Source organism: Dendrobates tinctorius, unplaced genomic scaffold, assembly GCF_039654945.1.
Source record: "Dendrobates tinctorius isolate UK_male_01 unplaced genomic scaffold, ASM3965494v1 ptg000091l, whole genome shotgun sequence".
Taxonomy (NCBI): Eukaryota; Metazoa; Chordata; class Amphibia; order Anura; family Dendrobatidae; genus Dendrobates; species Dendrobates tinctorius.
In genome coordinates, this window is record NW_027361759.1 from 1180955 (window position 1) to 1206500 (window position 25546).

A 25546-nucleotide genomic window follows, 5' to 3' on the forward strand; every position below is an offset into this window, starting at 1 on the left:
GGCATTATGGGGACTGCTGCGGTGGGCGCTTGTTCCTGCTGCACTCTGGAGGCGGAGCTGGCCGCTGGATTCTGCGGTGCCATTGGAGCCACAGCTGCGCTTGCCCCTACATCTTGCCGCGCTGTGGGGGGTGCGGTGGCGTTGACCGCTGCATCTTCTCTTGCCTCAGACATTCTCTTCCCCCCTAGTTAACGCTGGCCAGGCCCTGTGTTGCGCTGGCTTACCGGTGGCCGCTCCACAGGCTGGATGATCGGGGGACACTGGGACTGCAGGCCTCTGCTCCTCACTTCCCGCGCGCTGGTCTCCTCCCGCGCAGCACTTCACTTTTTGCACTCTCTGGCAGGCTCCACCCATGACGGCCCACCCCTTTGACTTACCGCGTGCGCGCCAATCAGCGAGCAATGGCGGCAAATGCACAATAAGTCCACGGCACACAACACAGTTTCTGGCACACAGGACCCAGTGGCACCGGGCTTCGTAAATCCTGTTTGTGACGCCAAAATGGATCATCCCCTAGGGCAGTGGGGTACTCAGTACTGGGCCGGTATCTCAGAGGGAAGTGTCACAGTAGGGGTGACCCGGTCCGTGGCCCTGGGTGTCCATGTAAAAGGGGCGAAACGTGGCTGATTAAAGTTTATAAGTGGATGATACGTGACGCCACCTGTGTTGCTCAGCAATGAAGGGGTTAAGCCGATCCTGCAGGCAGATCCTCTGGGACAGATGGTATAAGGCAGCAAGATGTAATAGCTCCCCACAGGTAGAGCTGTAGTCCCAGGGCAGTAGTAATAGGTGTTGAGGAAGAGGGTGTAGTGTTAGGCACAGAGATGTAGCAGTGCTGAAGGGGTTGCAGGAAGAAGGCAATGACACAACAGGGTGCAGTTTCCTTTACCTTTGCTTTGCTTTGCAAATGCAGTCCAGGATCCAGATTACAGATGGAACAGGAGTTGGCCAGCCTGGAAGCAACTTGGGAATCTCTCTATGCAGATGGGTTGTGTAGTCTCCTTTCTAGTGCTTATCTGAGGTACATGCAGTACTGAGTTACACTGAAGTTCCGCTTGCTTGCTCTCTTTTAGAACCTCCTCGTATGGCTGACAGCTGTAGCCTCCTTCTTCTGGCTCACACGTTGCTGTTGTGCCTCCGAGTCTTATGTGGGAACAAAGCATTTACAGCTTCCTATTCCTCCGGTTTCTGCTGCCAGGAACATCAGTATCCATACAACCTCAGAGACCGGACTCTGGACAATGCGCTACGCTAGAAGTGAGCCTGAACTCTGCACAGTCCTCCAGCTCTTCTCTCGTTCACACACTACGCCCTCCTCACACTAACTAACTAAACTTCCCCTTACTGGCCCCCAGAGAGCAGCTCTTCCCCCAGCTTTGGTTCAGAGCTCCCTCTGCTGGCCTGGAGTGGGAACCTGCTGTGTTGAATTTACCTGACAGAGAGACCCTTTATTGCTTCCAAGCATGACATCACACTCCCTAGGAGGAAGGTAATGCCACTGTGGCGACCATACTCCTGAGGGCGCCACACCTGCATTCCCTACCTAGCCTTTTTCGTGTCCTAGGCTACGTTCCCACGATAATTTTTTGATGCGTTTTTGGTGCTGCATGTTTCTGCTGTGTAAAAGCTCAGCGTATTACCGTTATAGCAAAGGAGAAAGGATTTATAGAAATGTTAGGCCTACTGTGCTTTTTAAAGCTGCGTAAACTGACCTGCAGTGCATTATTCAAATTTGCAGCAAGTCAGTTTCTCTTGAGGTGCACTGAATTTTCTGTGCGAAATTTCCTTAAACACATGCATTAGGGGGAGGAGCATTCTCAGATTGAGATCTCGTCAATGAGATCTCGTCCCAAAATCTGGGGAGACTTTCTCCCTCTCCCATAATGATAGTTCTGCTTCAAGTCACTTGTCTTATCTATTGCATTTTTCTGTGCTGTGTTGTGCATAAATATGTGATTCTTCAGATTTTGTATTAGTCAATGCCTGATGAAGAGACCTGAGTAGTCGTGAAATCTTGCAATGTGTTACCATCTTTTCAGTTAGCCATTAAAAGGTATCAACCACTGAGGACTCTCAATTCTGAATATTTTTCTATCTACTGGCTAACACGGTACAAAGATATACATCTTTCCTGTATACAATTCAACATAAATTTGATTTGTATTGAATTGGTTGAACATCTCTATTGGTCACATGTTTCTCCCTAACATGGGCCAACTATATGGTTACCATTCAGGTCATAAAGAGCTGTATAAAACAGTATGTAGATCATTGTATCATTGGCATAATAGTCACCTTGGACTACAGATGTACACATACTTTTAGGCTGGAGTTACACTTACCATATAAAAAATCGGTCCAATTTTGACGGCCGAGAATCACACAAATGTTCCCCAAACAGTGATCCGTATGTAATCCATTTGCAATACGAGGATGCGATTTCCTCGCATCTAGTAACAGTGTGACATCCGTATGGCATCCATATTCAATGCGATTTTAACATGAGCTTTTACATACAGCAGTTCTCTCTATGTAAAATCTCATGTTAAAATCGCATTGCATACGGTTGCCATACGAATGTCACACTGTTACTAGATGCAAGGAAATTGCATCCTCGCATTGCAAACAGATTGCATACAGATCACTGTTTGGGGAATATTTGTGCGATTCTCGGCCGTCAGCGCTAGTCACTGATGCTGTACAGCCTCCCAGCCTGCTCTGCAATGAACTCTTGAGCGTAGCAAAATCAACTGTCATTTTCCCACACTCAAGAGTTCACCGCGGGTCAGGCTGTGAGGCTGCACTGACTTCACTGATGCTGCCGCCGGCAGCTTTTCATTCATTCCTCAGTGGTTTACAGCCAGGGTGGTAGCATTACCACTGCTCCCGGTTATAAACTATTTAACCCTCATATATAGATTACGCCGTTTGACTAAACGCCGGACAGGTATGGTATATTGTTGCTTTTTTATTTATTACAGGAGATCGAGGGCGTCGTTTGGATTAGCAGAAGAATAAAGATGGCAAAACTGTGTGGTCATTCATTTCATTAAAATACTTTTTTCTGCCTGTGTGTGTGTTTATTTACCCCTTTACAAACTTTACAAACTTTAGGATTAGTAATGGATAGGTGTCTTATTGACTCCTCTCCATTACTAAGCCAGGCTTAATGTCACCTTACAATACAAAGGTGACATTAACCCCTTATTACTTTATTATTCCATATGCCACCACTACAGGGCAGTGGGAAGAGAGAAGCTAAGTGCCAGAATTGGCGTATCTTACAGATACGCCTTTTCTGGGGTGGCTGGGGGCAGATGTTTTTGGCCGGGGGGAGGGCAATAACCATGGTCCCTTTCTAGGCTATTAATATCTGCCCTCAGTCACTGGCTTTCCCTCTCTGGCGCAGAAAATTGCATGGGAGCCCACGCCAGTTTTTTTTCCGTGAAAATATTATATTTTTAAATACATACAGGTCCCAAGTTTTACACACCCATACTACTAACAGTATTAGACACTGACATATATAAATCTAAATTTTCTGCAATGGTTTCCTGTCGGCTTCTGCTATGATTTTACAGAAGCCAACAAGTGAATTATCAGCTATCCTGCTATCTGTCTATGAAATATAAAGATATATATATATGTCACTGACATATATATATATATATACTAGGTGTATATATTTATTCTATCTATTCTATTGTAAGCTGTGAGTGTGCTTTTACTGTACACCGCACATGAATTGCCGGCTTTTCAAAGGACACCGATGCGTACTTCTCGCAAGTCACACTGATGGTCCTTGTGGTGTGCGAGCTTTTCTCGCACCCATAGACTTGCATTGGCGAGTCTCGGCCGATATACGGTGCAAATCGCAGAATGCTGCGATTTCACTCGCATGTATAATACGGCCGAGAAATACACGGTGATGGGAGCTGCCCCATAGATTAACATTTGTCCGAGTGCTATGCGATTTTTTTTCTCGCATAGTACTCGTCCGTATTCCTCTCTAGTGTGACGCCGGCCATAGAATGATAAATCTTTCTAATGTATTGTTGTTGAAAATTTTCACTGCAGAAATAAGTTTTTATAAGTGCTTAAATCTATATGTTATACAAGTGTGTGTTTATAGGAGTTTTTCATTCCATTTAACAGTGGATTTGAAAAACAACTGCTTCCCCTCAGAATCTAGGATATGTACACACGTTAAGTATTTCTGCATCTTTTAGCAGGAAAAACGCAGAGTTAAATATGCATGTTTTTGTCACATTTTTTACATGTGTTTCCATTGCATATTTTTCCCCATTCATTACAGCAGGTGAAATCTGCAGCAAAAACGCTTAAAGAATTGACATGGTGCAGATTTAAAATTGCTGCAAAACTGCAATTACAAAATATGCAATGTGTGCATGGGACTTCAGGAATCTCATACACTGCAGGTAATCGGTTTTGTGCCAAAACTTCTCATAAAAAATGCTACAAAAATGCAAAGAGCACTATGCACAGATCTCAAGAACTGTCACGCATTGTGCTATAGTGGCAGATTTTATGTGCAGAGTCTAGGTTCCTGCAGTCATACCGTCTTTCAAGTAATGTACTTACTGTGAGCATAGCCTCAGTCCCAAAAGCCAACATTTTATTATTTGAGGCTATGTTTATTTTTTTAATCTTTCTGATTGCTTTTACTTTGTCAAATTTATGAATTCAATCATGTTGTCAAAATTGTTCTCATCTTATATCTCGTTATTATGACTTTTGTTTGTTGACACGACACCATCAAAAATGAAAATAAAAGAAGAAACGTTAAATTGACCTACTTCTCCCTTACATTTCCATAGGAAACCGTCAAAGACAATTCACTTCTATTCATGCCAAATGTCCTAAAAGTCTATTTAGAAAATGGGCAAACCAAATCCTTTCGCTTTGACAGTGGTACATCTATAAAGGTAAGATCAAAGTCCAAGATTAGGAATGTCTTTTTATATGACTGTTTCTCTAGAGAAGATTCTTACTAGTTAAAAAATAAGTTCCACTGAGGATCATGAGAAAGGATGCAGACCTCTGGTGTTTGTTATATGGAATCATTTCAGGTTCTGTTCACGAAATTAGAAACCATAGCCCATTAATAAAATGCCTTTACTAATAAGATTCTAATACCAGTAACTACATTAATGCATAACTGAAGGAGGACAATACACTTTTCGATTGACGTGCAATGATTTCTATTTTTGTTTTTTTGCATCTCTGTTGAAGGACATACCCTCGAAAATTGCTTCAGGTCTGTTTATATCTTGAGCTGTTCATACATAAATTAGCATATATTATCAAAGGTCCATGCAGTCGAATAAGTGATTGCTATAATATTAAAGCAAATATTTGTGCTGTGACTACTTTAGTGGAAGAAAATTATTCCAGAAGTTTCACAGCCAAGTATATCCAGACAACAGCTTTTGCGCAGACTTCTGCTCCTCTCTAATTTTCTCTCTGACCCACTTGGTAACCTTTTGTACTCGGCTACATTCATTGTTTTAATGGTTTCAACGCTTCAATAAAGCATTGTAATAACATGGGGTAATAGCTGCTCTTCACTAAAGACATGCCTTTTAACCTGCCAAAGCCTGACCTTGTAACAATGATGAACAGAGTCTGTCCATATGCTTTATCTCTTATATGAAACGTATCTTAACCTATATGCCGCAAATTGACAATGAGCTGCTCTAATCATATACTGAGGCATCTATTCATTAAAAGGAAAATAAAAAGTGAAATTGCAAATTGCTTACACCAGATGTCTTATCAGTTGCAGTATGTTTCTTTATGCCTTATTTATATATTATTCTGTGAAAAATCAGACAACAGTTATTCTTTACAGGATTGTGTCTATGTAGAATTGCCATGTCATATGGCATATTGCTTGGTCATGGGTCCAACCTATAAGTATCCCATAAGCCACAAATTTTGCAAATGTTCCAATTTTTGATTCGGGTACACCCACGGTGTAGTGAGTTGAAACACAGCTTTTTGCAAATGAATAGTGTTTTATTGTCGCTCCCACCAACAGGATACGACTGGCAGAACTACTATACAGTGAAAATCAGCAAGAAATGCAACACCTGGCACTGTAGGCCTTATCATATTGATTATAAGTGGTGGTCCCAAAAAATTGGAAATTGACAATTTGGATATAATGACATAGTCTAGTCATATGCTATTACTTCATTTAGTGGCAAACAAAGAACTTTATTATGTAGGTGTCACTAAAACAGGGCATGTCTATTGAAGCACATCTCAAATTGTTAGAGGCTCCAGTCAGCATAAATTATGAACATTAATTGATTAAAGGAATATTCTTACACAAACTCTTTCCTTATGACATACAGGTGCATCTCACAAAATTAGAATATCATCAAAATGTTAATTTATTTCAGTTCTTCAATACAAAAAGTGAAACTCATATATTATATAGTCATTACAAACAGAGTGATCTATTTCAAGTTTTTTTTTCTGTTAATGTTGATGATTATGGCTTACAGCCAAAGAAAACCCAAAAGTCATTATCTCAGTAAATTAGAATACTTTATAACACCAGCTTGAAAAATTATTTTAAAATCCGAAATGTTGGCCTACTGAAATGTATGTTCAGTAAATGCACTCAATACTTGGTCGGGTCTCCTTTAGCATCAATTACTGTATCAATGCGGCCTGGCATGGAGGCGATCAGCCTGTGGCACTGCTGAGGTGTTATAGAAGCCCAGGTTGCTTTGATAGCAGCCTTCAGCTCTTCTACATTGTTGTGTCTGGTGTCTCTCATCTTCTGCTTGACAACTCCCCATAGATTCTCTATGGGGTTAAGGTCGGGCGAGTTTGCTAGCCAGTCAAGCACAGTGATACTGGGTAACTGCCATCTAATTCTCATGGACAAATCACTACAATTTTTTTCCTCTGACACCTTGAACAAAGTAAAAAATTGGACATGTACACAGCCCCATAGAATAACTAGGATACAAATGCAATCCATCAAAACCACGGACAGCACTTATCCACTTAAAATGGTAATTACACGAGCTCTTAAGGCCCCGTCACACTAAGCGATATCGCTAGCAATATCGTTAAAGCGTCACCGATTTTGTGACGCAGCAGCGATATTGCTAGCAATATCGCTATGTGTGATACTTGCCTCCGACCGGCTCCCCCACTGGTTATCGCTGATCGCGCGAGAACGTCCTGGGCCGTTTCTCGCCGGCCGCTTCCTGCTGGGTTTCCTTCTGGCGCCAACGAGCGACGCGTGGAAGCCGGCGGGAGGACGTCTTCATCGCCGCGTCTGACACGTAAATAGCGACCGCTGCTGCTTCGCTACATCGCTAGTGAGATCTGCCTGTTTGGCAGCTCACTAGCGACCACTTAGCGATGCACCAGCGATCCTGACCGGGTCATATCACTGTCGGGATCGCTGGTGCATCGCTTAGTGTGACGGGGCCTTTAGGCTGATTGTAGCTTTCTTTGTTCGTAACATCTGACCACTGTAGGTTTCTGAAGTGATAATAGCTGATTGTTTTACAATTTCCAGTCTGAAAGGGGTTAAGACAAGTCGCCAAGAAATAGACTATTTAGTAAAGCTGCACAGTGACCTGCTCTTTAAACATATAGTTAGACCCATCATGGTCATTGTCTCAGGTTAAATGCATAAACCCTGATTTTTTTTGTATGAATTCTGGTTTTATGGGTTCAATAGCTATCAGTTGTTATCCCATATACATAGGTGCTCACTTGACGAGCGTGCACATGTTTGTATTTAGAGAGGAGGATAAGCACATACTAGACACATCTGATGTAAAGTTACCTCAAAGGTAGAGCAAAATGATTAGGCATGAAACATTCAACACTCCTAATTACTGTTTTCACTCCAGCATAGGCCAACTGAACACCAGCCAAAGAGATTTTTGATTGGACATCTTATATGGCCACAATTATGCTTTTTTTACTGGTGCACAATTACTAATTTAACATAGACCTATCTTGTAATATCAATTCCTGTACTGTAGTGACTTTGTTAAGCAAGGATGTAATTAAGTCTGATTATAAATCTAACTTATAAAACAAAATAATTCTTCAAGCATGTGAACTTTTTGGGGTCATTTGGTTTCTACTACCTTCCTTACTCTAACCATGCTTTTGCTTTAGCCTGAATTAAGTTTTTTCCCCATTTCATAGAGATGGGTGCATTATGAGATTATACCCCTAGGAAATGACTTCTTTTGAGAGTAGCCACCTAAGAAACGAGCTCACTGGGTCCAGAAACCTCCCATAGACCAGAGGGGCACAAGACAACATTTTATTTATATTAGCTGAAACTTTTCTTTTTTTCTTTGTCTATGAAATGGTTTTGAATTCTTCTTGTTGTTTTTTACAGGACAATTTTGAATCTTTTTTTTTTCATCATTCTGACATGTTTATATGATATTCTTTGATTCTTAATGTTTTTTATATTTTCTTATAATGGTAGAATACATGAAAAAAATATTTGTCATTTTTTTGTTGATGGCATTTAATGCTTACCTTAATTGATAAACTGACATTATTAGTATAGATAGAATTATTGGAGGTGATGAGAAGAAGAAAAAGGTAACCCCATCTCAATGTCGGTACAGCAATTAATGCTGAAATATTTTATTCTTCATCTTCATGGATGTTGCACTGAAGAAAGGCAAACACATAATACTGCCAGGCCATCATTTCTACACCTTCTAGAATGTGGAAAAAAACTAAAAACGACTTCCTTTAGATGTGTGAATATATATTGTATGTGGGTGTACACATAGTTTTTAAGGCTTTTTTAATAAAACAATAGCTAAACAATTGTGCTATATAGCTGGTTTGAACGAGAACAATACTACCTGCAGTGACATATGTGAATTCTTTTCCATTTTTACTTTTGGGCTTATTCTGTAGGAATCTCAGAATAGTGCGGCAGTTATGTAATGTGAATGTAATCATAATGGCAGGCTGCACAATATACAACAAAACATACACCAGGCTCAGCAGCAGCAACTCTTGCCTCTTTTGTGTAAGGCATTAATTAGAATTGCCATTCTAAGTAGATTATTTGTTAATATCCTCCTATCAGAGGGAATCACATTTCTGATCAATTTTCAACACTTGGATTTGTTTTGACATTCGTTCAGTCCTCTGCATTTCCCTCGGTCTCATTAAGAAAACCAATGAGTCTCTAAGCTGTGATTTTGGAGCAGCAATGTTTAATTGGTGCCGTAATCTACCTTATCCAAAATACAGTATGTCTATCTGCTTTCCCATCACTTCTGTCATTGTACTTAACATTTCCTGTTTAGCAATCCATGCCATCTGTCTGTGCCACATGCGGAAGCAAATCTCCGCAGCACAGATTAAAAACTTGGCAATTTAGTTACATAGGTATTTGTGTTTTTAGAAATGTATGGATGACCAATACATTAGCCAATTCCCCACATGTGACATACTATTATATCCAGCGTCGAACTGGGGTGTCTGGGGCCCACCCTACAGCTATATGTAAATACTGTTAGCCGTTATTCCCTTATAGTGGAGAATCGACAAAAACACAGGCGGCTTCTGCACGTCTCCTGTGCGTCACCATAACTGGGATGTACAATTAGTTTGTATGAAAGAGGTTCTTCTGTTAAAACACACCAATCCATGGGCTCCATAGGATAGGTGATAACTTATTGATCGTTTGGGTTCGACCATTGGAAACCGCATTTGGGAAGTTTTATCATTGACAGGACACTTTTATTCCCATTTGTAAAATGGAGCGGCAGGCGTGATTTATGATCACAGCTCCATTCATTCTCTTTGCAAAAAACGGTGTATTAATCCAGCGACTATGGGCAGTAGAATGGATTTAAAACTCTGGTTTATTTTATACATATTAAAATACAGTGCAGCATGTTGCAGCCACAGCGCTAAACTTGAGAAACAACAACCTACGCGTTTCAGCTATCAATCCTACGTGTTTCAGCTATAGCAGTGTTCCCCAAATCCGATCCTCAAGAGCCACCAACAGGTCATGTTTTCAGGAATTCCTTAGTATTGCAGGACATTACTGAAAACTGTATTGTGATTCGAAATAGGTAAGTACTTTTTAATGATTTTAACTATGTCCTTTTATTGGGGGAAAATTCCATTGTGAATGTGATATTATATGAACTTGTTAAAATATTTTTTTTTTAATTTCTCGCAATAAGACTTCTCTATCTCTGTTGCTGACAATATTTTGGGCCCTGTTCAGACTCCAAGTCCTGTAGCTTCTATGTTGCAAGCTTTTTTTTTAATTTTTTCAGCTTCAATAGGAAAAATCTCATTCTGAGAACAATTTCTTTTAGTTCTAATATGTTCACCCAACAGAATATTTCTAATTACGTGTGGTGGATGGCATGTGTCCGCTCTTAAAATTGAATTACTGTCATTTTTTTCGGTATGGGGACACACTTATAACTTTATTACTACCTTTTAAGGTGATAGCCAGGTAAATAATTTCTTCCTTGCTGAAGGCATGGGTAAATTTTAAATTGAGAGGGTTAGTGTTGATGTAGTCAATAAACATTACAGCCTCCGCTTCTCTACCTATCCAGATTAATACTAAATCATCTATGTATCTGCCAAAAAAAAAAAAATTTTATCCAAAAAAAAATTGTCTTCATTAAAAATGAATTGTTCTTCCAAAATAGCCACCACAATATTTGCTAGCAAGGGGGAAAATTCCCCCCCCCCCCATGCTCACACCACACTTTTGTAAAAAGAAAAATGTTATCAAATTAAAAATAATTATGTGTAAGCAAAAAACTTGTGGCTTGTACAAAAAATGATTGAATTTCATCTGGGTAGGTACTATGTTTTTCAAAAAGCGTTCCAGGCTGTCTAAAGCAATATGGTGGGGTATAAGTTTATGATGTCACATGTTAACCATGAAAAATATTTTTCCCATTTCATAGTTTGTAAACTTGACACCAAGATCTTTGGGTCTCTTATAAAACCTGGTATTGCCTTCACCAAAGGTTGTAGAAAAAAGTCAATCCATTCCCCTACTTTTTTTCTCAAAGACCCAATACCTGATATAATTGGTCTGAAAGGGGGGGGACACCTTTATGGATTTTAGGAAGGGAGTGATAGATTGGGATAACTGGTGAATTTACTACCAAATAATCAAACGTTTTTTGATCAAAAACTCCTTCCCTCAAACCCTCCTACAGCAATCTGTCTAATTTAGCATTATAGAAAGCAGTAGGGTCCTTGGCTAGGGGGATATAAGTGTTAGTATCTTGCAAGATTCTATAATTTTCCTTAAAATATAAGGATTAATTCAACACAACTATTCCCCCACCCTTATCTGCCTTTCTAATAAACAAGTCCTCATTGGATTTTAAAGAAGACAGTGCTTGTGGTTCTGCTTTGTTCAGATTATGCACTTTGTTTTTACATGTCTTATCAAGAAGGCTCAAGTCTCTCTCAATGATTTCTTGGAATCTGTCCAGAATGGGTGGTCTTGATTGAACTGCATAAAAATAAGGATTATTAGTCATGAATTTATCTGTAGGTAAAGATTTGTCTCTATTGGAGAGTGATGCTATTGGATTGAATGTGAGACAGGACCTAATTCTGCAATATTCATGATTAACCATGTGTACAGTATTTATGATAACTTATGACGTATTTATTACACCATGTTTATAATTGCATGCTTATCTAAAAATTTTTAATATTTTTTTCTCTACACTTTTTATCAATATACAGAGGTTTTTTGATCATTAAATTTCCGTATACCTGCATAAGGATGCATTTTTAGTATGCAAAATAAGGGAGGTCCTACTTACCAATTAATTACATCACTAACTAATCAGCTCCCATTGCAGGAAAAAGGAAATATAAAAACTCTGCTTTTTATTTTTAATGTCATCCATGATTAAGGCTTTCTATAGCTGAAACGCGTAGGCTTGTTGTTCCTCAAGTTTAGCGCTGTGGCTGCAACATGCTGCACTGTATTTTCATATGTATAAAATAAACCAGAAGTTTTAAATACATTCTACTGCCCATAATCGCTGGATTAATACACCGTTTTTTGCATCATCGATTATGTGCCTGGAGCCCAAGGCTAATCCATGCGCAGGGGGTTAACCCAGAACACAGGAGGATGACCGACAAGGGGTGAGCTGAATTATTATACCTTATTTTTTTCCAATCGTTCTCTTTGGGGCTTCCAGAAGAAAACAAGCATAGTGCTCACAGCCACTGAGGGAAAGAATGGATCGGTGGTCAAGTTGCACATGCCTCTGGAGTCCAATGGGAATAAAAGTTCCATGCTCTGCGAATCGGTGCTGGCTACATCAGTCAGACCCCCACCAATCAATAAGTTATCACTTATCCTGTGGTGATTACTTGCTTTCACTGGAGAAACCCTGTGCATCTTGTTCCAAGTACTTAATTACTAATGGAAATAAAGAATCTTCTCCTAATTAATATCAGAGAGAACATTTGACCTCCGGACAAATGCAATCCACTATTCCAAAACCAATAGTACCACGTACAAGGAAGAAATACTACCACACCATAACCAGACCACATATTGCTGGCATAAAGCAATCACATAATTCCACATACAGAGGAAAAATACCATCAAACCATGATTGGACTACATATTACCACAATATAGTGACAGAATAATACTATATACTGTACAAGGGAAACACAGCCACACCGTGATCAGACCACATATTATCAGCATAACAACCAAATAATTCCACATGCAAGGGTAAAATAATACCACATACAGGAATAAATACCGCCACCGCCACACCATGACCTGACCACATGTTACAATAGAGTGACCGAATATTACAATACTGATCATTAATAAAAACCACAATACTAACAACAATGTTATTACCACCAGTTACATTATACACAGGAGCTCTGCATATAGTGAATAGTGTAGGTGTTCAGGTAATACAGTGACTCACCAATGGCAATATACAGAGTAGCTCTGTATTTAGTATACAGGTAATACAGTGATCACCAGTGACATTATACAAGGGAGCTCTGTACATAATGTATCATGAACAGGCAATATAGTGATCACCAGTGACATCATAAACAGGAACTCTGTGCATAGTGTACCAGTGATACAGGGATCACCAGATACATTATACACAAGATCTTTGTATATAGTGTATATAGTATGTAAGTGTAAAGGAAGCACATTAACTTACCGCTGATGTCTCTATTTAAAGTCCTTTGCTTTTCTTCTTCCTCCAGCGCAGACCGCCATCACTTCTTCCAGACAGGATTCATCTCTGCAGAAAATAACACACGGGTATCAATAGCTAGAGTTAGAGCACATTCCCCCATTATTCTCTGACTTATATACTACACCAGATGAGAAAAAAAGGTTACATAGTGCCGCCCTGCACATTAACAGGAACTCCATTTTGTTCCCCCATGGAAAACAATATGCTAAAAAGTAAATTATATTACAGCAGTATTGTTCCTTAATTGGCCCCTACAGTAATTATGTCCTTTCACTTGCCACTTTAAACTAATAATGAAGGTTCCTCATTTTGGCCTCCATGCATAATTAAGTCCCTCAACCTGGCCCTGTAAATTAATAGTGTCCCCATGTTGGGCCCCTATGTTCCCCCATGTTCTTGGGCCTGGCCTTGCATCATGCTGCATACACAAAAGAAAAAAAACAAAGATTATTTTTACCTGCATGCCCACCCTTCCATCGCCGCACACGTCCTCTCCCTTCAGATCCGCCGTGATCGTGTTAAAATGGTCACTGACCTTACTGAGGCCGGTCACTGACGTCAATGCGCCCATCAAGGTCACTTTCATGCGCAGCATGTGATGGGCACACTGACATCAGCTGCTGGCATCTGTTAGGTGGGTGGACATGTTTACTATTACATTTCAGACCTTCTGCACCGCAATGCATTTTAACTAAATGTGAATCCTCAAACTCACATTCAGTTGAAACCAGCAGGCCTCCTCTATGTCCTGCTCAGGGGCCCGCAGAGGACTCCAGTCCAACTCTGATTATGTCATGTGTCAGTTCCCCTTCTTTGAAGCAAACTTGGGAGCTAAGCACGCATCATTCCCAGCAGACAGCAGTTGTGTCACACTACCAGCACCTGCATCTAACAGCATTGGGGGAAGCTGTGTCCAACTTGCTGCTGTTAACTTCCACAATTACACTGTCAATCTCTGATCATGAGTTACCAATGGGTAGCTATGGTCTTCAGCAAACTCCCATACCTTCCACTATGGTACTTCTATGACAACATCTGTGGCTGGCATTCATAGAAGCAATATTATGATATGTTATAAGCAATCACAGGATCAAGCTTGCTAAAGGTACTAAAAAAATAAAAATTTTATAGATGCAAGATATTCAAAGTTTTTGAATACTTTTACTCATCTCCAAAAGTGTAAAAACATTCTTTTCCATAGACAATCCATTCCAAGTTCCTTGGATCAACCTTCTGTGAGCTGTAAACACAATGGTGCATCCACTATGTCTCTCAACAATGTGCCAGAAAGGACTCAATAAAATCAATGGATGTCAGTTCAGTGAATGCCATCTAACATTAGCTTCTAGTAACTGCAGACAAATGAGCTGCTTGCAAGGATACTCATCAGTGTGATACCCCATGCTGTGCTTGCATTCAGTCTTTTGCACTATGCACTAGAGGTCCATTGCCCAGGGCTACACTATGTAGAGGGGAGGCATGGGCACTTATTATAATTATTATTATACTTATACATACTAGTATAAAGTGCACAAGGCGGTAGTCGTGATTGAGGGGCTGCTGTGTTCACACACCATGGCACCCCACAAGTAAATAGTGTCCTATTTCCCTTGCGCTGTGGATGTATGTTATAACATTCATGGTTTGGACGAAACCTCCGCTGCCCGCACGATCCCGGATCCAGGAACAGCAGCACAGTGAACAGAAGATACTTGATCCTTTTCGAACAGTTTTAATTTACTTAACATTCCAAACTCCATCTTAGTCATAGTACAGTGCAATGTTACATTCACGTTTCTTTCAATCTGAGTTATCCCTTTCTTGTCTGTCACCCCTGGCCCTTGAGATACTCTGTCCAGCTCCGCAGCTCTCATAGGTTTCGATTCGCCCTTCTGATGCAGTTCCCCGTCCAGCTATTCCCTTCTGGAAAGTGATAAAGGCATGCTACTCGGTGCCTAATTTGGGCTGCTCCAGGTAACCTGGGAAGGTCTGCTAAAGTTAGTAGTGGCTGTCTGAATGCTGCCCAAAGTTCATACTCTCTTTTTTTCAGCCCTCAGGTCTTGGACTATACTTACACACTTTCTATCCAATCTTCTCATCTAATCTAAAGCAGGAAATGTTTCCCTTTTTTCAGCTAACCCTACCCCTCCCATATTGGGCTGTTCCCAAATACTTTAACTACTCCAGTACTGTAACTATATACATTCACTGCACTTTCCCAATCCCTATCTATATCTATAGCATGATCCTATTCGTATACTTTTGTCCTAATGTCTTTCCCTAATACTTTCTCTATTCTTAGTACATTAACGCATTATGAGTTCCACAACATTGCTATTTAAAACATTCTAAAAAATTGTTCATATTACCTCACTCATAAAACCAACATAAATTTGTTTACATTAGTGCCCGTGATATTTTATGCGCTTGAAATACATTTTGAATACACAAAAACGCACCCGTTTTTATTAGAGAGGAAAAACCACATGATTGTCCCTGGCATACTCTTACACTAATATATACAAAATTATATTTATAATGAGACAATAATTTAGCATTATGGATACAGTTTCAGCAACATGAGTTTGGAGGAATCAGCTCTTTAGTGGAACATCAAAGCTCAACTGGTCTTGTTCATCGCTTTTCTTTTAAGGTGAAAAATTGAGAATTTTTAGTAAGTTTGCGTGCGACACATCTCAACATTCCAGAAAAATATGTGTCTACACATGACAAATGTAATTTTTTTTATGTATTTGCAAAAGCTTAGGCAAGTGCAATGATAAATTACCTCTATTGTCTAAATTGTGTACTTGGTGTCAGTGCCTAGAGCAGCATGAGCTATAAATAAAGTCATGGCTCAGGGACCTCCACAGACCTTGATCCGGCCTGCTCTCACTAAACCATAAAATATGAAGTTCTGCAGGGTCTGTTGTCCAATAACATAACCCACCATTCAGCTACTACTGAAATATGGGAAAAATATGAATTTATCAAACTATAGATGCTATATTTCCATTTATCAGCTTTGGTAGGTTTCTTAGTTCATGTCATTAAATAGTTTTGAATAGTATATCTTTGCTAGGAATAATCATCCTTATCTTAATAAAATATGGTGAACTAAAAAGTCTGCTTTATTTGTTATCCTGTGTTATATTGTATATTTAAAGATATTTTCATTCTCTGCTTTAACTGTTATTAGCTAAATATGTTTCCACATTGGGATGGATGAATGAATGAATGTTCTGACCTCAAAAGCTATCTGTTTAAACTGTGAAAAAATTGAACTGATAAGCATCATTTTTTTTGCCTCAGTTTTCTTGCCATTCAGATACAGATTTTAGCCAGCTACAAGTGCTAGTTGGATGCCTGGATATGTGAAGGGTTTTACATTGAAATATGATTTTCTTACAGGATGTTATATTAACACTCCAAGAAAAGCTTTCAATAAAGTGCATTGAACACTTTTCCTTGATGCTGGAGCAAACAACTGAGGGAGCTGGAACTAAACTCCTTTTGTTACATGAACAGGAGACACTAGCTCAGGTATATTTTATTATGATTTATTTTTATAGCACTATTGATTCCATGGTGATGTACATGAGAAGGGGTTACAAACAAAACACAAATAGAAATTACAGAGCAAACTAACAATGACAGACTGGTACAAAAAGGAAAGGGCCCTGCCCATGCAGGCTTACATTCTACAGGGTAATGGGAAAGTAGACAGTAGGTTAGGGGATTGCGGCAGTTTCGGTGATGATGAGGTGGCAAGGGATCATTGCAGGCAGTAAGCTTTCTTGAAGAGATGGGTTTTCAAGTTCTGTGTAAAGGCTCCGAGGGTGGTATATAATCTGATGAGTTGCAGCACAGAATTCCAGGGGATGGGGGATACTTGGGAGAAGTCTTGGAGACAATTGGGTGATGAACGGATGAGTCTGGAGGACAGAAGGAGGCCTTTGGAAGACCAGAGGTTGGTTGATGGAAGCTATCAGGAGATTCATTCGGACATATGTGATGGAGACAGATCATGGATGGCTTTGTATGTCAGTGCTAGCAGTTTGAACTGGATACATTGTGGAATTGGAGGCCATTGAAGGGATTTGCAGAGAGGAAAAACAGAGGAGTTGTGAGGGGAGAAGTGGATTAGTTGAGGAGCAGAGATAAGGATGGACTGGAGAGGTGCGAGAATGTTATCAGGGAGGCCACAGAGGAGGATATTGCAGTAGTCGAGGGAGGAGATTTTGAGGACTTACAACATTTTAGTACTTTCAGGGATGAAAAAATTACAGATTCCGAAAATATTTTTGAGTTGGAGATGACAGGTGGCAAGAGTTTGAATGTGTGGTTTGAAGGGCAGAGCAGAGTCCTCTGAGAAACTCTGAGGCATTCTGAGGTAGTAGATTTTCTTTACTGCGGAAAATCTACTATATGTCGTGATATATAGATTGAGTAGAGGGGTTAAGTGAGATGGAGGAAAGATAATAAGTTCACTTTTCTCCACATTTTAGGAAGTGAGAGGAGAAGGAGGACATGGCTGATACACACTCTAGCATTCTGGATGGCAGAGAGGTGACATCTGGGCCAGAGGTAGATCTGAATGTCATCAGCGTATAGGTGGTAAAGGAAAACATGGGACTATGAGCTGTGCCAAGCCAAACTTATAGATTGAGAAGAGTTAGGACAGAGCCTTGAGCGACATCAGCAGAGAGAGATCGAGATGAGAATCTAGCACGGGAGTGACAGACGCTAAATGTGAGTTTATTATGGTATGAGGAGATCCAGGAGAGGGGAAGGTCTTTGATACCAAGGAAAGAGAGGATTTGTAGTAGGAGGGAGTAATCAATTGTGTTGAATGCAGAGGACAGATCTAGAAGGGAGAGTATAGAGAATAGTAATTTTGGTCAGGGCAGTTTTGGTGGAGTGGTGGGGATGAAAGCCAGATTGTAGGTTGTCAAAGAGTGAGTTGGATGAGAGGTGGGAGGAAGGTTCAGCATGGACATGCTGTTAGATTAGTTTGGAGATGAAACAGAGCAGCAAGATAGGATGATGTGTAGCTGGACGTAGAGGTCAGGTAAAGGGATAGTTTCTTCAGGATAGGTGTGATTGTGGCATGTTTGAAAGTAGAAGGGGAAGTTATCAAAGGTTAATAATAGGTTGAAGAGATGGGTTTGGGTCGGGATAAGCGTGATGAGGTTGGGGAGGAGGTGGCAAGGGACCAGATCAAGTGCACAAGTGGTTAAGTGGGGTTTGGAGAGGAGATAAGAAAACAACTTCAGTAATGGTGGGGAGGAAGGTTATGGTGAAGGGCAGTGGTCTGTTATACATAGGGGTTGAGGTGGTTGTGCAGTAATGGCTTGTCTTGTTTGGTCGATCTTATTTTTGAAATATGCGGAAAGTCTTCTGCAGAGATGAGGAAGGTCGAAGATTGCATTGGTGGGCAGAGAAGGAAGTTAAAAGTGTTGAATAACTGTTTGGAGTTATTGGCTAAAGAAGATACAAGGGTTGTGATGTAGAGCTGTTTTGCAGAGGTTAGGGCTGACTTGAATGTGAAAGATGCTTTTTTTGAAAGATGTGAAGTCTTCTTGCGAGAGTGTTTTCTTTCAGTGCTGCTCCACAACCCTCAACATTTGCCAAAGATTTTTTGTAAGGTTGTTGTGTCAGGGTTGTCTATTGATTCATTGCACTCTGCCATGCATGAGAGGGGCAACCGAGTCAATAGCCGATGCGAGGGTGACATGATATAAAACATTGGCACTGTCTGTGTCCTGGAGTGAAGATTTGGAGGACAGCAGTATGTAGAGTCAAAGAGTGTGTGAATGTCTAGGTGTGTGATGTTTCTGTGGGGGTGCGCTAGTTGTTGGACATTGATGGCAGGTGAGGAGGACGGGGATGAGAAACTGTCTCTCACAGTTGAAGTGTACCTATGATAATAATTACAGACCTCTCCATTCTTTGTAGGTGGAAAAACTTGCAAAAGCAGCAATGTATCAAATACTAATTTTCGCCACTGATGGTGTATATACAGTACAGACCAAAAGTTTGGACACACCTTCTCATTCAAAGAGTTTTCTTTATTTTCATGACTATGAAAATTGTAGATTCACTCTGAAGGCATCAAAACTATGAATTAACACGTGGAATTATATAATTAACAAAAAAGTGTGAAACAACTGAAAATATGTCTTATATTCTAGGTTCTTCAAAGTAGCCACCTTTTGCTTTGATTACTGCTTTGCACACTCTTGGCATTCTCTTGATGAGCTTCAAGAGGTAGTCACCGGAAATGGTTTTCACTTCACAGGTGTGCCCTGTCAGGTTTAATAAGTGGGATTTCTTGCCTTATAAATGGGGTTGGGACCATCAGTTGTGTTGTGCAGAAGTCTGGTGGATACACAGATGATAGTCCTACTGAATAGTCTGTTAGAATTTGTATTATGGCTAGAAAATAGCAGATAAGCAAAGAAAAACGAGTGGCCATCATTACTTTAAGAATTGAAGGTCAGTCAGTCTTAAAAATTGGGAAAACTTTGAAAGTGTCCCCAAGTGCAGTGGCAAAAACCATCAAGCGCTGCAAAGAAACTGGCTCACATGAAGACCGCCACAGGAGAGGAAGACCAAGAGTCACCTCTGCTGCGGAGGATAAGTTCATCCGAGTCACCAGCCTCAGAGATCGCAGGTTAACAGCAGCTCAGATTAGAGACCAGGTCAATGCCACACAGAGCTCTAGCAGCAGACACATCTCTACAACAACTGTTAAGAGGAGACTTTGTGCAGCAGGCCTTCATGGTAAAATAGCTGCTAGGAAACCACTGCTAAGGACAGGCAACAAGCAGGAGACTTGTTTGGGCTAAAGAACACAAGGAATGGACATTAGACCAGTGGAAATCTGTGCTTTCATCTGATGAGTCCAAATTTGAGATCTTTAGTTGCAAAGACAGTGTCTTTGTGAGACGCAGAAAAGGTGAACGGATGGACTCTACAAGCCTGGTTCCCACCATGAAGCATGGAGGAGGAGGTGTGATGGTGTGCGGGTGCTTTGCTGGTGACACTGTTGTGGATTTATTCAAAATTGAAGGCATACTGAACCAGCATGGCTACCACAGCATCTTGCAGCGGCATGCTATTCCATCCGGTATGCATTTAGTTGGACCATCTTTTATTTTTCAACAGGACAATGACCCCAAACACACCTCCAGGCTGTGTAAGGGCTATTTGACCAAGAAGGACAGTGATGGGGTGCTACGCCAGATGACCTGGCCTCCACAGTCACCAGAACTGAACCCAATCGAGATGGTTTGGGGTGAGCTGGACCGCAGAGTGAAGGCAAAAGGGCCAACAAGTGCTAAGCATCTCTGGGAACTCCTTCAAGACTGTTGGAAGACCATTTCCGGTGACTATCTCTTGAAGCTCATCAAGAGAATGCCAAGAGTGTGCAAAGCAGTAATCAAAGCAAAAGGTGGCTACTTTGAAGTACCTAGAATATAAGACATATTTTCAGTTGTTTCACACTTTTTTGTTAATTATATAATTCCACATGTGTTAATTCATAGTTTTGATGCCTTCAGAGCGAATCTACAATTTTCATAGTCATGAAAATAAAGAAAACTCTTTGAATGAGAAGGTGTGTCCAACCTTTTGGTCTGTACTGTATATACTGTATATATTGTAGTGCAGCAGTAGGACACTGTGCAGTGATGAGGCAGGGACCCAGCAAAGTTCAAAACAAAACGTCTCTAAAATGTTCAACTCATAAAAACACAGCACAAGATATCCTCCTGATCGCAGCATGGAAACAGGACAGTCCACCTCTGGATCGCTGCCGGGAACAAGACAGTTCACCTCTGGTTCGCAGCCATATTAATGTGCTACTCACAGCTTTACACAGAACACGAAATCCTATGGATCGCAGCGGGAACCAAATCCTCCATTTTACAGTCACTGAAACATGCCAGTACTCCACTGACCTGTAGCTGTGGGTGACTGCACCGCTGTGTACGCTGTGGGTGCCAGACTTTTCAGCTGCCTTGGCTGTTTGGTTCCCACTGGCCTGTGTTGCCTCATACAGGTGGAGCACTGCAGAGCCTCCTGCTCTGCACTCCTGCCAACACCAGACTGACACTGACTCTGAACGTGACACACCCAAACCCTATACTGCAGGGTTTTAAACTTGAATCTGTGGCCTTCAGCCACATGGAAAACTCGAGCCGGGAATTAAACAGACTGCACCACTACCATTTGCAGTCTGTTTCAAAACACAAAAAAACCCAGGGTAGGTTTTCCATAAATCTGCCTTGGACAACTAGCATACTCACTTTAGTCTGCATTGCAACCACAGCTACGCCTGTGACTGCAATGCACTCTCATGACCTCAATACGCCTCCGTGTGCATCTTATATATAAGATGTGAAATGAGATTTATTGTTGTTTCTTATGAAAAAAAGATGTCAGCTAATAACACATTTACATGTCTACATGGGGAAGTGAGTGAATATATATCCAGAGTTGCGTTGCAGTTTTATCTGGTACTTAATTAAAATGCTGAATAGATATTGATGGAGGAACTTATCCCATTATTTGCAATGGGATCATTCTGTGATGTCCAGTCCATCAATTTTTGCACCACACAGGTCCCGAGGACCAAATACTAACAAATCATGTAAACTTATGATCCAGCCCTGGATCAGCGCCTCTGGGGAGATAATGAGAAGATCAGATGACAACTGATTCATTTTTTCATAACTTTTGAAATTACCGGTATATGTGATCTGTTGAGTTACATCTGGCCCAAAAAACCTGCCACAGAAACTTATCACAAGATAACTTGAAATTGATCATGTATTTCCTGATACTTGCCGGAGGTGTTGCACTGCGTGCAGTAGCTCTGCTCAGAAATCAGCCCCATTGTCATTTAATGGGGGTAATTCAGCCTCAAATGTGTATGACGTCTTTTCGGTGCAGACTTTTTCTTCAGGCAATAATCTGTGCAGAAAATGGCAGTTGCATATAAATAGTAGCAATTACTCACAAATCTAGTAACACTGTTGCATAATACCTAGGTGACTCAAAGACCCAGCTCGCATATGATGAGATGCCTGTTCAGAATTAGCTTTGTTCCAAAGGATCCGATAGACTTACTTCGGAGGGATCCTGTTGCCTTTGAATATTTATATGTGCAGGTAAGTGATCATCTTCACCACACTAGCACATGTTCAAGATCCTATATGGATTTAATCAGAAGAACCTAAGTGTCGATATTGTATGTTGACGTATACCATTTACTAGCGTTTCGGTAAAACAGCGATATTTTCTTTTTGGATGTTCTACATAACATAAAATAGGGTAGTGGACCTTTTCGAAATGTCAGGTTTCTGTTGTAAATCATTAAAAATGAATAAGCTATCATATACAGTGGATGTGATCTTAGTAGATATTGCTCCTATCCGTTACACTGCACTCAGCCCTCATAGGCACTGCCGTATGACATGGATGTTTCAATCACACTTCTTTTCAAGCCCATGGTGTACTTATGCAGACTTTTGACAGAGATTATATTTATTATGCTGTTTATCTCAGTTAAAAATCCGTCCATTTTAAAATACCGCATGATATGGTCTGGAATTCTGAGCCTAATGCCCCATCTGTTGGTCAATTGCAGAGCTGCAATGATGTTGTTCAAGAAAGATTTGGGCCAGAACTGAAATACGACATTGCGTTGAGATTGGCAGCATTACAGATGTATATTGCAACTGTGACCACAAAGCAAACACAGAAAATCTCATTGAAATATATTGAGTAAGTATCCTTAGAAATTATCTTGAAAGTCCAAAGTAAATTTATATTGTACTTTATATTATGTAAGAAGCCACATGTTCAACATTTCTGTATGTCTTTATGTATAGGCACTAGGAAGTCTTATTTATATTAGTTGATTTTGCCTTGCTAATGGATAAACATTATTTATTGACACTAATATTTAAGAAATGAGTTTCTTCACTTTGACAACTCTACTATGTGCCCCATTAAGAGGTATGGGCATTTATAGGAGGTTAGATAGTTAACTAGTGATGAGTAGTGATGAACGAATGTGCTCGGATAAGGTGTTAGCTGAAAACGCTCGGGTGTTTTCGTCGCGCTCGAAAAATACTTTCAAGTCCCTGCGCCTGCATGTCTCGCGGCAGTTAGACAGAGGCAACACATGCAGGGGTTGCCTGTATGTTTAGCAATACCTGCCTGTGTTGTGGCTATTGAACAGCCATGAGACTTGCAGCCGTAGGGACTCGAACATATTTTTTGAGCGAGCCGAATACACTTGGCTAGCACTCTAACATGCTCAGATAACACCTTATCCAAGCACGTTTGAGATAGAGCACAGCTAACTGGCCATAAGTGGTCACTTTGTGGACCACCTGTGGGTAAAGGTTAAAAATGTGCAGCTTATATTACAATAGCTTTGCTTCATTAATTTAGATATAAAAGTGAAGAATTAAAATAAAATATTTCTCCCTTCAGAAAGGAATGGGGACTTGAGACTTTCCTTCCGTCTGCCGTTCTGCAAAGCATGAAGGAAAAGAACATAAAGAAGGCTCTGTCACACCTTGTCAAAGCTAATCAAAACCTTGTCCCTCCAGGCAAAAAGGTAATGAATTTACATCTAAGGAAAATGAAACTGTGAGTGTGCAAAACTGTGTGTATTACAGTATTTACAAAGTGGGCGATTCACCTTTCTCTTTCAGTCCAGAAATATGTGAAGGGATTAATCAATTTTTCATGCTTTAGATTTGGCCATGCCATGTCTATATTATAAAACCAACTGAAACAACTTGCTTTGCCTGGAAATAGATAGAGACTGTCTTTGATATTTTAGCTATTGCTAAACTATATTTCCCATGACACACTACATTTCTCCTGATTGAGATGATACTTTCTTGATTGCTGAATGTTTTCTATTTGCAGAGCTGTAGTTAGGTATTTTGTCACCTGGGGCTATGCATATTCACAATTAAATCCCCCCCTTGCCATAAAATGTAACGTAACATACATCACTGTACCACAAACTTATGCTATCAATATGTAAATTCTCCAAAGCTCCACTAAATCTACATTGTGAAGTATCCATAATACTATAATAACATAGATGTGCAAGGCAAAATTGTTGGAAAAGTAAGAGGTGATTATCATATGCTTTCGATCCCTGAAATCAGAAAAATTCCATAACATACAGTTTTTTCACAAGCACTGACTCCACTTTTTCTTGCACCAAACTTTGACCCCTTTGCATGACTTTTGGTGGATGATTATGATGTCATTAAATTGGTTAGAAATTAATGGACACTGGGCTACGATTGGCTGCTGTGGGCAGAGGAGGTTTTCTTACCCCAGCTTCCAACGAGTGTGGTGTGGAGGTGTCCATAGCATCCAATTATAGCACATATTTCCTTTTACCTCTGTAGTATAAGAAATGAAAGCTGCACTGTGCTATGATTGGTTGTTATAGACAGTAAAGAGAGATTGTTTTTTAGACATACTGTAGTTCATGAGAGTGTGGTGGTGTACAAAAAATCCTGAAAGCTGTGCTACTGCACAATGGCAGCAAGTATGCTTCAGTGCCTGTAGGGCATTCTGTCCACTTGAAGGAAAACTATGAGAATTTAGACTTGTCAAGAAACTTAACTACAAAGATCGAGGATGGTTGATATGTAATGATCTGAAAGTTCCATCTTTGCTCCCTGAAGGATACATGAAGTCCCCATTCTTTTTGTGTGAGTGGGACAGCCGGGATAGGGCTCATCACTGGAGCCAAAAAAGTTGGCCAACAAGAATATCTTTACGACCTGGACTCAAGAATATAGTTGTGGAAAGTTTAGTTGATCCCACTAAAGTTCTCCTGCCACCACTCCACATTAATCTTGGACTGAAGCAGTTTGTGAAAGCTCGACCAAACTAATGAGAGACTTAAGTACTTGGGTACCAAGTTTTAGGGACTGTCCGAAGCAAAACTGAAAGAAGATACTTTTGTGGATCTGGATATTTTCAGAAACTAATGAAGGGTGACGTGTTTCAAAAATAAATTATTGAATGGTTTGGGATTCTTTTAGAGAAGTTATGAAGAAATTTCTAGGTTACAACAAAGATCTAAAATTTTAGTCCATCCTGGAGAACATGCTAAAATGTTTCAAAACCTTGGGTTATCTGATGAATTTGTAGTTACATTTTTTACATTCCCGCTTGGACTACTTTCCTAAAAACCTTAG

General features: G+C 40.3%; 1 protein-coding gene across 5 annotated transcripts in view; it reads left to right on the forward strand.

Moving 5' to 3' along the window:
• The window catches only part of FRMPD4 (FERM and PDZ domain containing 4), an 808734-nt gene that overhangs the window by 754164 nt on the left and 29024 nt on the right, over positions 1-25546 (forward strand). For all 5 annotated transcript variants that reach the window (XM_073586154.1, XM_073586150.1, XM_073586151.1 and 2 more), the window contains 5 exons: positions 4839-4946; positions 16707-16838; positions 22352-22471; positions 22951-23087; positions 23805-23931. In XM_073586154.1, the coding sequence (XP_073442255.1) occupies positions 4839-4946; positions 16707-16838; positions 22352-22471; positions 22951-23087; positions 23805-23931 (624 nt within the window). The remainder of the gene's footprint in view (positions 1-4838; positions 4947-16706; positions 16839-22351; positions 22472-22950; positions 23088-23804; positions 23932-25546) is intronic.